Raw genomic sequence first — 13468 nt, forward strand, 5'->3', positions numbered from 1 at the left:
AAAAACACGTTTAACTTGCAATGCAACAATGTTGCGAGACAAGTTGAGTCTAAGTTGAACAAAAATGTTGCCCGTATTACCGGGCCTTATTCAGAAGGCATGTTAGTTTTGTGTCGTCAGAGTGGAGATATCCGAAGGCCGCTCTAGGAGGGGGACATTTGCTGAACACCGTATTGCATTGCGCATCCTTACTGCGCAGAATTTTACGCGTAATTAGCGCGCGCGCACACACATCAACAAAATGGTGGCTTTTTTCTATGCGGCTTAGTCCGCGAGAGAAGTAAATTGTCACTTTTTCCTAAACGAGCCTGGTGACCTATCAATTTTTTCTCATATTTTGGGTGTAGCGATCAAATTCTTTCTGTAAAAAGAAAACAGATCAATTCATGTGTAAATAAATTATCGCTAAAAAAGTGTACTTTGCCAGTACTCGCAGTGGAATTATAAAGGAATTATATGGAATATACATGGCCTTCCTGCTCCTAAACGAATCTGGTGACCCCCCTTTTTATTTCAAAATTTAAGTTCCCTTGAAGTAATAAACCAGTAGGCGAAGTTTGGTTAAAAATCTATGTTCAGTTTTATTTCGGGGCAATGACCTTAACCAGTAATGCGTGCTTGTTTCAGTTTCGTCACTTTCTCGCGCGCGCGCGAGAAAAACGTAATAAATGTCAACGTTTATGACGTCACTTTTTGCAAGTTGGGAAAACGAAAGAATGAGTTGCTGGAGTAGAGCCGCACTTTTCATAGTTCTCTTCACATGTACACTTTCCTTATCACTAGCCACTTCATATCCTGGCTTACGAGCTAAACACAAACTGCGATCGGTAAGTGTCTTCCGTAAATAGTTGAAATGCCATTTAACAAATAGTTTTACATTCATTATTTTCTGGTTGGTGCTTAGAGACACCAAAGCAATACGATTGAGTGCGATATGAACTGAAAATATATAGCGCCATTCTAAGCTGCAAGGTCAAAAGAAATGCGGTCAGGGAGCTAACCAAAAAGGCGCGCAAACGATTTATAAACCGTGCAATTATATGCAAACACTGCTGATTGGCTCTACGCAACGATGTCCGTTTCACAACAGACTTCGTATTTCGGTGGATGCTCTGAACTCTGTTACCCTCATTAGAAAAAAAATAAAAAAACAGTCAAATGAACAAATTAAACAAGCAAAAGAATTATTTCCTTTTTCGCAGCGTTTTTTATTCTTGATTTATTAGCGTCGAGCACTTTCAGAAGAAATAAGAAATTGCAAACATTGGAAGTTCGAGACCACAGATGATCCACATTTTGCGGATGTCAATATCAAGCTTCACAATGCGGTGAGCGAACATTTATTTTAAATTTGTTTGTAAATATTGTTCATTATTTTTGCTCAAGGTTTTACGGGACTATTTTCATTGCTTTCAATTTTTAAAGGCTTTAATTTTTAAAACACCTTTCAGCCCTGCAAATAGTTAGTTCTTTAGAACACACCGTTATTTCCTTAAGGTCCCCAATGCGCGCAGAAAGCTTAAAAAGGTGCAAGGTACACCTTATTTTAGGTCACCACTAATTGTTAAATGGTCCAGCGCATTCTTAAAAATCAGAAGTCGAAGTGTTACCGTTTTGGAAACTGTGAGTCGGTGTTTGCTGTTGGTAGATAACATTCTTAGATTGATCAAAAGAATTAAGAATGAGAACAAGGCTACCTATATTCCAACAGGCAAAGAAGACAAAGAAGATGTCAGTGGCCTTACAATGTCCCACGATGAACAAAATCCATGAGCCACAGTCATCTTTAAGAGTTTCTGCGGTAAGATGTTAAAAGAAGTTTTCCAGTTTTATTTACCTTTCGAGATTCAAGGGCAGGTAAAAGGTGCAAGAGAAGGCCGAATTAATATTTGTGTGAGAGGAAATCGGCGATGAAAATCGATAACAGTATACGAGTAAGGGGCCGATTACATGGTGAATTTCAGCCTGGGCGGTGATTTCAGCCCAGCTTCTGAAACAAATCCCCTTGAAATTAAAGGAGCTCAGTCATGGACAACTCTTCTTGAAAAAACTTGCCAGTTTTTTCAAGTTTTTCAGTCGTAATCCGTCTTAATCTTCGTCAGACGAAACCATCCATGGTTATTTTCGGGTTTTGATTACTCCTTTGTTGTTTTCCTACATTACACTCCAACTATTATTTTGAGGTTTCCTTCAATTTGGAAGTAACCAGAAAAATGACTTACCTGTAAAATATCGTGACAATGCTGACCATGTCACTTTAAGTTGTCGATTACAAGGAGAAAGTTTCAGCCCAGTCGAACGAGCTGAAAAATGTTAAAAAGCGCATGTTATTGTATATGAGTCTTAAATAACTACTACTGAGAGCTAGGTTCATCTCTGTCCGCTAAGGTTCCCAAGGAAAGAGAGATAAGTAAAGGAAGGAAAGTGCGCGCGAACTTCAGTATTCGCAGATTTTACACTAAAAAGCCCTTGTAAAGGAGAGAGTAATGTCATCAGTTGTTGTTTAAGTGAGAAGCCATCCTTCTATCGCAAAAAAAAAAAAAAAACACCAAAAAGTATTAATTCCACAAATAAAGACTCGTCTTAAATTATTAAGAAAACAATTTCGTTCATTTTCAGGGCAGGAGACGTAACCTTGCATTCAGAATCGCTGTTGCATCAGATTCGCACCACAAGGACTCGAGCGTGCGCCAACACAAATGTAAAGTGTCCACATGGAATGAGGACGAACACAGCCTGGTCACCTGCAAATTTAATATCAGCGTTTGGCCCAATGGAATGTTTTACTACAAGTGCTCTAAATGTTAGTATAGCAATAAGAGTTTATTTTGTTGAGATTTTGCAAACTATAAATAAGCATGGGCCGATACAAGTTTTTCAAAACGATACGATATTGATACGATATTTGCCTTTTTTCTCGACATCGATATTATGACGTCATTTCCGTCCTGACGTCATTAGTTTGTCACGCAATTTGTCTGGCCAAACAACGGACATGAAGGCTCAGTACAGGTGTGCAGTATCGAAAACGTATCGAAAGTGCGATATTTTTCGGAAGTATCGATACTTTTTAAAATTGTCAAAACATCGGCGTATCGAATATTTTGAATCGAATATCGGCCCATCTTAAAGATAAAGCAACTTTTTGGTGACGTCCCTGATCCACCCGATAAAAACAGTTATGATAACTAGAAAAAGTTTGCAAACTTTAGCTATTGTGCTATTAGAGTTTGAATTAAAGGAAATGAGTCGAATTCTGCTTTATACGAAGCATTTACAGGGCGCAACATTTACCGACAATTTGAAAGGTTGTTTGGCAACTCTTGCCAGCCTTGCCAACCACACGAATGTCTGTAAACGGATTTGTCGAGATTTGACGTTTTTAAAAACGAAAATCTGTTAGAATATCTGGCAAGTCGGCCAACGACTTCCCCTTTCATCTGCAACAGTTACTTAGGGACGCAGTCACTATAGTTGATCGTATATATAAATGAGTTTGCAAGACTAAATTAATTTCCGCCATTTTAAAGATCGCCTTAGAAGAGAGAGAACATGAATTTTTCATGAAATGTATTATATTTTTTACATAATACTGCAATCTCGTTCCCAGGATCTCTCTCCTTCCCTTCCCCTGCAGCCCTCCAGGCGGACACCGCTGATATAGTTTTATCTGTGTTTAGATCAACAGGATCAGCTGGAAATTTCACAGTCAACCTCTCTGAGAGCCAAACAGTTCAATCTGTACAACAAGGGAGAAGTGGGTTACGTTACTTTCTTTTTTAAAATTTGTGTATTTATCATACTTTTTGATATTTTTGGGTAATTTTATGATCAGCCTTCTTACCTCATCGAATCATATCACGACCTTAACCTTTTATCGAAAAGTTTCATATCGTAACATTGCATAACGTAACGTAACAAAATATAACGTAACGTATAATTAACTTTCCCTCATAACGCAACGTGACGTAATGTGAAGAAAAACCTCATCATGAATCTTGTGTGATGTCTTAGTCACTTTGGACAGATCACGAATTTTAAGGAATAAGTGAGGAATAGAATGAAAAAGTGAACTACACAAGGTCATATTTATAGTAAAGGTACTGACGAGGGAATACCGCGTAAATTTTGCTCGAAGTAGCAATCGATCCGATTTAGAAAAAATACTTCCCCTTGATAGGCTGCTAGTCCTTTTCTGGTAATTATCAACAGTGTCCTACGCCAACAATTCAGCGGTACTCATTTGTACCCCTAGCTGGAGCGAACACAAGATAATGATCCTGGCAAGATTTGAACCAGTATCAACATGCTTAGGTCAACACCTTTACCAAAGGGTGCGGGTAGCGTAGAAAGCCTTCGCAAGGTCTCGCATGAATGGCACCGCACGTAAGCCTTCGAGTGAACAATAGAACAAACAACCGGAACAAAACCCCAGCCCCCCACCCCCACCCCCAAACAATGGCAACTGCTACACTACTGAGAAACGTCAAGTTTAGTAAAATGCGATTTTTCATAATGTTTATCACTGCTGTTTGTATTATATTTTTAATCAAGTTACCATGGCCTAAAACCAAGAGTCTTTATGATACACTAGAGGACCAGTAGAATTACAAGCTTACCAGAAATGCTACACTACTGACAATAGCGCCTCCCTTTTGATAGCTTGAGGAAACATCAAAAATTTGACATTTAAAAATTCGTTATTGATGATATTTTCCTGTCTTGTGGAGACTAATCACTCATAGCCTTTCTTTGATCTCTGCTGTCAGTCTTCAATTCTCCTGATCAACTCCACCTGCAAGCCAGTGGTATTGACTTTACAACAAGACGATATGTACAAGCAGCTTGATAAGGGTAAAAAATGGACTCTTGAATTCCCGTTATCTTGGTAAGTCACAAAACAGACAACACAAAATAAAGTGATTTAGACACACGATTTTATGAAAACCGTCGGCTTTAGTGGTGGTTTGTGTGATAAAATAGAGTGTTTCTTCTATTTTAAATTTGCTTATATTAATCTTAGGTCATATGCGGCAGGGGGCTTGACTATACATTTACTTGCAATGTAGTTTCCTTTAGCAGAACTGTATCTATGCGACCCTTGCTCTTGTTCTAGGACACTCGGCAAAGCTTTTATTGACTGGCATTGAATTTGCGTTGCCGGTCTAAAGAAGGTCAAGAGGTGGCAGTAGGTTTGGTCTCTTCCCTTCTTTTTGTTGAAAGATCGCATGGTTCGAAGAGCTGGAAACGATTTGCTCTGGACCCCTTTTTTTGAGCACTGAGAAAAGGCCCAACTCTTCTCCACTCCCAGTAGTTAGGAAATAAAGGAAGCAAAAGTGTGCTCTGATTCAGCAAAGCAGTAGCAAGAAATACGTGGGCATACCATATTGTTCCCTTATATTAAGAGAGACGAATGGTGTAGAAAAAAGCTGACCGTAACATTAAAGGGAAAATCTGTAGCCGTCTCCTAAAAGGTTATTAAAAAACCTCTACCGAGACTTGTTCAAACAGAATGAGCATTCATAGAATTTCCTGGTTAGTTGACAACTCAGCGTATGGGTGATATATGTTAATTAGTGTTTTTTTTTTTTCATTTTTATCGTTTAACAGTTCAGGAGCCTCGAGTCTGAACTACCGAGGAAAATGCTCTGTTAGAATATCCCACGTGTGTCGTGAAGTTATAACTCCTGTGAAGAAGACAAAGTTTGACTTTATGGATGGTGAGAATTAATTGCCAAGTATTTGTATTTCGAGTTTAAAAATAGATTTTTTCTTGTAGTTAAGAACTTTATCAAAACCGTTTAGAAGGGGAAGGAAATGTTGCTTTTCAAAAATAGAATAATACAGAGCCCAAAGAAAAACACACTTGACCAGTGGCAAGCGAAAGCGCGGGAAAACATGTCACGGGTTACAAGTGGCAAACACAGAAAACAAACAAGTTACGTGCCGTGGAGAGGGCGGGAAAAGTTGCAAGCACTAAAGCTATGAGTATTTCTATATAGGGCCTTCTTTGTGAACTAATTATGATATAGCTCATAAAAAACACCAAAATTCTTTAGAACTATTGTTCGATATTGTAAGTTTGTATTAGGCGGCGTCTTCTCTTCTTCTCCTCGCGTGGCCTTCTCGCACCTTTCGCGTTTCCCAAATGAGCGCCCCAAAACTACACAGGTGCCTGCTACGCAAGCTGTATCGCTACTGTGAATGCAAACATTAACACCACTAGTATCAACTAGTGGCTGGGATTATTTGCAAGTACTATTTCAAAAATTCTCGTGCTTCTGGGTTTCATCAGGTTTTTCCAAACACGAGAAAACAAATGTTTTCTCGTGTTTGGCAAATGCCTGGTGAAGCCCTGATATAGGTCTATCTATACGAGCTTTTTGAAATATTTCTTGAATAATAAAGTCAGGTACTAGCCATACAGCGACGCGAACGGTGGAAATAAAAACCAGCCTTGCTTTTGTTATTAGGTGAAATTGAGGAATGTGAACACGTGAAGAGCATGCTGGGTCAGCTTGCCAGGAGTAGTTTTGCAGCATCTTTTGGAGTCAATGATGACTTTTCAGCGGCACTGGCTGTTACCGCTATAGTGGAACTTATTTTGATTATAGCAACCCTTGCTGTTAAGGTAACAATCTCCTTTTGTTCCATTTTGGTAAAAGTAGCTTCGGTGGCTCATGCGCAGAAAAATTCTGACATTTTGAGCCTTTCACGAATCACGAGCGTTGCACGAGCGTTGCTCAGTGTTTGTATGGACTTTATAGCGTTCAGTCTTCAATGCTTCGCTGATGAAAACCCGGGCGGGCCTTGTAATTGTGGTTTAGTTTCCATGATTTGGAATACTTTTTTGTTTTATATAAAAATTAGGCTAAAATATTTTAGGTAATGGCTTCAAATGACTGTGTAAAATTGTTTTTAGGTCATACTTGTCGGGCTCACCAAAGGCTGGGACTTTTCCAGGAAGGAATTCAGTGATCGCTTCTTCAACGCTGCGAGAATAAATCGTGCTAATTCAGTGGATACTGAAATGACAAATGTTGAGCCAAAGACAGAAGGAGCACGAGGTGAAGACCGACAGCACCTGCTAGAAGGTAAGAAATATATAATTTGATAACAGGACGATGGCAATGTGAATTGTCCCTCGCTGTACTTCAACGAAAAAAAGCAAGGCTGAAGAAGAAAAGCAGTGCCTTTCGAAATATTGGCATTAATATTGTATTCCTTTACTGTTAAATCAGCCTTGCCTTTTTTTGTTGATTTATGAATTTTCCACTGATTAGATCCTCCATTAGAATTGGTGCTTCTGTTTTGTTACGCATTTCCTTGCTTAAACATTTGAATTCGCTGTACTTGCATTTTGTTATTTATCGACTTCGGCATCATTAGTTAAAACTCTTGAGCACAGATGTTTTTACTTTCTTTCCTTTAAGTAGTGTACAGTGCCGTGATGACATTCTTCAAAAGCTTGTTAAGTTGTTGATTCTAAATTTAAAATAACCGGCACATGTGCTGTCATTTTATGCATTTCTCTAGTATTCACTCCCTAACTCGTTCACCGAGTATATGCCAGCTGACATTGTATTTATGAAAAAAACTTTCGCTACATAACATCATACTGAATCATGTTTATGCATTCTATTTTCTTTGCAGACCAATGATCCAGCGCTTCCGAAGCGTTTATTGTAGAAAATCTCCTTCTGATGGTCTAAGCGTTGAAAAGGCTAAATAAAATAGTCAAAGTTTTTCTTTTATTAAAATGTCGTCTTTTTAAACAAAGTATTGCCTTCCTTTGTCCCTATATTGGTCGTCTAATTCTTTCGACAGAGCTGGTTATAGGGTGGACTGGTGGCTAGTAATCTGGACCCTGGATCGAGCGATGCGAGTTCGAACCCAGGGCCCAGGGCCCAGGATCATTTTGTGATATGTATCTGATATTCTTGCTCTTGATTTAGCTTCTCAGTCTAAGATATTCAAGTCGTCCTCCTTCATCAGGCTTATTCCATAAATTTTTCATCATGTTTAAGATATCGTTTACAGTGCCTTCATTACAGTCTCTCACGTAGTCGATAGATTCAATCTTCGAAGCTTGCGGAGTGTTCACTCTGACGTAATACAAAAATGTCTGCAGCGACCAATTAGGATTCACGTCAATCACTTGAGCCTTAGTTGCCGCGCCAGAATACATGACCGGGATACTCGGTCCAGTAATTTCAAAAACTTCCACCAAAGTTCCCGGTTGAAAGCCAAGACTGCGAAGAGATTTCTTGAAAAGGGAACATTCTTTATACATTTCTTGGACTCCCAATGTTTCGATGCCTTTGTCTGGCTTGGGGAAATTTCTCTTTCCATTTGATACGAGGAACTTGGCGAATTCCTCCTCGTAAGATGTGTAAATCGTTCTACCGGTGTAAAATATGCTACGGTCGTCGCCTGGAAGGTACAACGACAGAAAACTCCAAGGTTTGAGTCGAAAAATCTGGCGCAGCTGTATGTCTAGAAATTTCAGAGGAAGAGACAAGTTGATATGAGCTTCCTTCATCTCCTTTCCGACCAGTGATGCAACAATAACCTGAAATAATGCAAATAAACTATCAGTTAAAATAATGTTGTAATTCATAATGGTCTTCTCCGGCCCATAATTGGCTTTCCCAACTTTTTTCTGTTTCTGTTTCTCTTCTCTTTTCGGGCGCATTTTCGCGCCCTTTCGGTGTTTTCGCGCTCTTGTCGTCATTTTCGCGCCCTTTTTTCTGCTTTCGCACTCTTGTCATCATTTTCGCGCTCCTTTTCTGCTTTCGCGCACTAGTCATCATTTTCCGTATTTTTGTTGTTGTTTCGCGCTCTTGTCACCATTTTTCGCACCCTTAGCTTTGTGCTGTTTTCGTGCTTCTGTCATCATTTTTCTCGCCTTTTTCTCCACTTTAGTGCGTTCTCCTTTGCTTTCGCGCTTTAGATAGAGAATTCTTCGCAGGCTTATTTTACACCAATAAAGAACTGTTCCTATAAAAACGCGGTGCAATACTTACATCTTTATTAGACTGAGTAGTACGCAAGGCACCCTGAGACTTCCCAATCCGCGCTGTGCTCGAAATATTCGTGGTCAGTTTTGATGACGCGAAGACGCAGTCATAGGCACCATTTTCCTCCTGAATTACGTCATCTTCCTCCAAAGGAAGACAATGTTTGAACACGTGCACTTCCAAGTCGCTTCCAAGTCGTAACTTTTGTCTTAACAAGAGCAGAATCTCGCTGATTATCATGTCTTTTTTCACCATCAGAGTAGTGCTTTCTCCTCGGAAGTGGCGTGGCCAAAGTTTAAATTTGGTTTCAATGAAGGTCTCTGGTAGAAAAAGTTCTTGATAAGGAGTGGGTAGATATTGAAGGCCATTTCTAGGCATACTTTCCATGTTGATAACCACTGACCTCAAACACTGCACTACCAAAGAAGCAGGAGTACTTTCTACCCTTGGTTTGATGGTGATTTCGTCGCTGCCGTTTGCATCATGTTTACTATAGAAATAAAATTAGATATTGGTATATATCGGTCCGTATAGAGTATAATATTTAAACATTCTAATGAAGTATAGGGAATTGAAATTCACCCTTAGCCTGGAACAGACTACCCTGGGTACTGCATATTAGAGAAAAGAAAAACGCTGGAACCAGGGGTAGGAACAGGAGCCGGCATTTTGCTAGTCTAGCGCCACAGACTTACTCAAGATTTCGAACTGTTCTTCACTGAGGTAAACGGGCAGCTGGTAAAACATGTTGTTGAAAATTTAACTCCAAAGGCTCGTGATCGCACAGTTAAGTCTGCAGGGCAGACAAACTATAGTAACATTTTACAGGGATTATCGGCCTACAGTGCGCGCTTCGCAAGACAGCACTTAGCGCACGTAACTATACAGTCTAATGCACCGGTCTTGCACGCTACACGCACAGATGGCTGTGCGCAAACAAGACCGAGTAACTATTTCCTGCCATAGTTGTCACAGCGCAGAATCAAAATTAAAATAAAACCCTCAAAGGTCGCCAACGATATAGTGTTTAGGGGTTGCATATCTGTTGCCTTCTCCACGTAAATAGGACCACCATATCGTCTGAAGACGTTATTTTAGCGCGCATTAGCAATTTCACGCATTATCACGCAAATAGTAGTTTTATTTTTCAAAATCTACGACTGATTTCGACATGTGTTCATTTCGACGCTATGAATTTAATTTTGATTAAAACCCCTATTAAAGAGATGTAAACAACAAATTTGATTATGTTACAGTCAAAGATCTTTTAGAGCTAACCTGCGATTTTAGAGCTCGCTTCTTAGTATATCACGTTTTCTTTGTATTGTCTGTAAAGACTTTATTTATGGCTAGAATCATTTGAAACACGGTCTTCACCTTCTCCAGTTTCATCTTAACCATAACATATTGTAGAGACACAGGTTCAAAATCAATATAGCATAAAGACAAAAAAAATTATCGCCTTACCTTAAAATTCTCTCCGCATCGCTTGAATAAAGAAAGTTCAAGCAGAACCTTAACAACTTTTCCGGGGAAGTCCCTGGCCGCAGAAACATGACGTAAGCCAAGTTATTTTCAACAGACACTTTAACTGTGTCCCAGTCATAGTGGAAAACCACTCGCTCGCCGCTAAATCGACCAAAGATCGGCGAGACGGAGACTTTGAACTCGTAATATTTCTCGTTAAATTGACTGAATTCATTCTTGTATGTCAGTGATACAACGTCCGCTGGGTCCTCGATGTATTTGTATTTAGGCTCAGGGTTTCTTGACAGAAATCCTCTGGCAGTGCTTCTAGAAATCTTTGTTATTTCGCTCTCTGGCATTGTGATTTTTTTCCCTGGAAGCGAACAGATGTTTAATCACCCGGCCGCCGTGGTGTATTGTCCTCCCACCTCGTTCTATGAATTATTCATTTCACCATGGTAATTACTCAAGTTCAAAATAATTCGCCCTACCATGGATTAAAACGGTGAAACTGAAGGCAGTAACGCTCATAAAAAAATTTACCAAGCAGTGATACAGCCGCGGTCCTCTTCTTGCAAGACAACAAAGAACCATTCATCGCTCCATTTCTTGAAGCCCTCCTGATCTCAAAGATCTCTTTTTTATGCGTAATCTCCTGCGGCTTCAGCCCTCTACTCTGTCACACAACGCTTAGTTCAAGAGCGTAGCGACGACAGGGCCTTCGTTTATAGGGGTATTAGCCCTTCTTTGTAATAGCCTCTACCCTAAGGGCCTGATTACATGAGCCGGGCTGGCTCGGTTTGCCGAGAACATGTCCGAGATGACTTTCAGCCCGGTTTTAGCAAGAATGATCAGAGCATGAATGATCCTAATCGCCTTTTTCCGGCAATTTGGTGGTTAATGTTTTGCACTTATGCATCTGGATGGGTTACTTTACCTATGCATCCTATTTAGAAGGAGTAGCATTGAATGTTTCGTCGGATATTGTGCTCGGAAGAGAAATTTAATGCTGGCCCGCTTAGCCGGGCTGGCCCGGTGAACGCGATTACATGGAAAATTTTCAGCCCGGTTAGCCGAGATCCCGGCATCGTGATACCGGGATTTCGGCTAACCGGGCTGGCTCGGTTGTCATGTAATCGCGAAGTTGATTTTTGTTACGTTTAACAGACGTGCCGAGATCTCGGCAAACCGAGCCAGCCCGGCTAACCAGGCCAGCCCGGCTCATGTAATCAGGCCCTAAAACAACTCATCAACAACTTATCAACTCATAAACGTTTGCAAATGCTGCAATCTGATTGGCTGATTCTATAAACCTGGCGACTGTCGACTGTTGGGCAAACTCGCAATCTGATTGGCTATGCAAGGGCGGTAGATTGCCCTGAGAGCGCGCCGAAATCACACGCCAAAACTATACAGAAACAACTTTTTTTTTCGGTTGAATAGATCGGTCTCTGGGTTATGCTAAAACAATAGACCTTATCACAGTTTTCGACGCCATCTTGACGAGTAGGCAAAGCGGGTAGAAATTACAGTGTTTGTATGGGAATCCAACTGCAAATATCTTCTACAAAAATTGAATTCTGGACAACTTATGAATTGTAAATTTTTCCCGCGAACAGCGTCAATCATGCGGAAAAAGATACAGACAAATGTATGGGAAATTAAAAACGTAACTGAACGCTTTCTAGCTCAGCTACATCCTTCAGACTCGGCGAATAAAAACTTTTACCTAGAATCTTAACTTTACAATTCATAAGTTGTCCAAAATTCAATTTTTGTAGAAGATTTTTGCCGTCGGATTCTCATACAAACACTGTAATTTCTACCTGCTTTGCCTACTCGTCAAAATGGCGTCGAAAACCGTGATAAGGCCTATTAGACGGTCCGCTCTTGGTTTCTATCGACTTTTGATAGTTGACTCGAAGCTTGGCCCCTCGCCTGTCAGCCGATAGAAACCTCCAGCTTGCCGTTCAATTGTCAATTATAGTGAAGTATCAAGTATTACTATAGTTTTGTGTTGGTCCTAGTTCTCCAAGCATACAACCTTTTTATTACAGCTTTCGTGCAAGACCCACCCTTCCACTCGCAAGAAAGACTCAACAAGCTCAAAGGTCATTACTGTACAACTTTATATCTTTTTTATTTCAAAGTAGATATTGGTCAGGGGGGGGGGGGGAGCATAACTGGGGAATAAGTCGATATGCTTCTTTTCAACACAAACAGCGAATTCTCTCTCTGAAAGTGGACACGCATTACACAGCTAGTTTACAAGAAATTATTACGCGCGCTATGCGAACAATTAAAATTGAAAAAAAAAAAAGGAAAACTGTACAAAAATTATCGATGATACAAAATAGGCCAAGCAGCACTTACACCGAACCCTTGAAAAAAGGAATCTGTCTCACAGGGTATTAACACTGCTGTTTAAATTAACCATGAGAAACAAAATTACAATCAAAATACAACCAAATTTGAAGCACTTTTCTAATTCTAAATATCAGAATGATATACCAAACAGGATCAATGTTTTTAGCTTTCATAAGCTTTCGGTGCCATCACGGCGCCTTTCTCAAAAGCTAACAAACCCGATTCTGTTTGGTGAATCATATTTAGTATGTTTTCAACAGAGACGGAAAACAATATTTTCACTCGTTACTTTCTTAATTTTCAGCCGATAAATTGCAATAGATAAATACAAATAGAACTCAACTAATAATCTCTAGACTTGCAATAATACAAAACATACGCAAAGATCTTTCCTTTGACTTTGCGTTCGTGTGCTATGAGCTAAACACACCATTATTTGAACAGAAACATTACGGACGCGAAATCTTTCGGAGCGTTCGCGCTGTATGTTTTCACAGCCTTCGAATCCGAACTCCTAGAGATTTGCTTAAAACTAGTCCTGCTAAAGAGACTATTATTTCTTTAAATCTAAAATCAGACCTATAGACCAATTGGCATACAGTGATTAAATCTAC

The 13468-nt window shown here is 39.8% G+C and overlaps 2 protein-coding genes across 2 annotated transcripts; one reads left to right on the forward strand and one right to left on the reverse strand.

Annotated features, from left to right (window-relative positions):
• Positions 1–698: 698 nt before the first annotated feature.
• On the forward strand, positions 699–7779 carry LOC144632832 (uncharacterized). The gene is made up of 10 exons (XM_078491574.1): positions 699–827; positions 1227–1328; positions 1712–1801; positions 2620–2803; positions 3681–3757; positions 4770–4888; positions 5611–5720; positions 6474–6631; positions 6923–7094; positions 7654–7779. The coding sequence occupies exons 1-10, from the start codon at positions 717–719 to the stop codon at positions 7659–7661; spliced, it is 1131 nt and encodes a 376-aa protein (XP_078347700.1). The 5' UTR covers positions 699–716; the 3' UTR covers positions 7662–7779.
• Positions 7780–7937: 158 nt separating this feature from the next.
• Positions 7938–11197, reverse strand: LOC144632821 (uncharacterized). The gene is made up of 3 exons (XM_078491561.1): positions 10488–11197; positions 9027–9510; positions 7938–8572 (listed from the first exon to the last, which is right to left on the reverse strand). Exons 1-3 carry the CDS (start codon positions 10844–10846, stop codon positions 7952–7954), a joined length of 1464 nt encoding a protein of 487 aa, XP_078347687.1. The 5' UTR covers positions 10847–11197; the 3' UTR covers positions 7938–7951.
• Positions 11198–13468: the final 2271 nt, after the last annotated feature.

The sequence above is a fragment of the Oculina patagonica genome, chromosome 12 (genome assembly GCF_052425735.1).
Source record: "Oculina patagonica isolate OP01 chromosome 12, crgOcupat, whole genome shotgun sequence".
NCBI lineage: Eukaryota > Metazoa > Cnidaria > Anthozoa > Scleractinia > Oculinidae > Oculina > Oculina patagonica.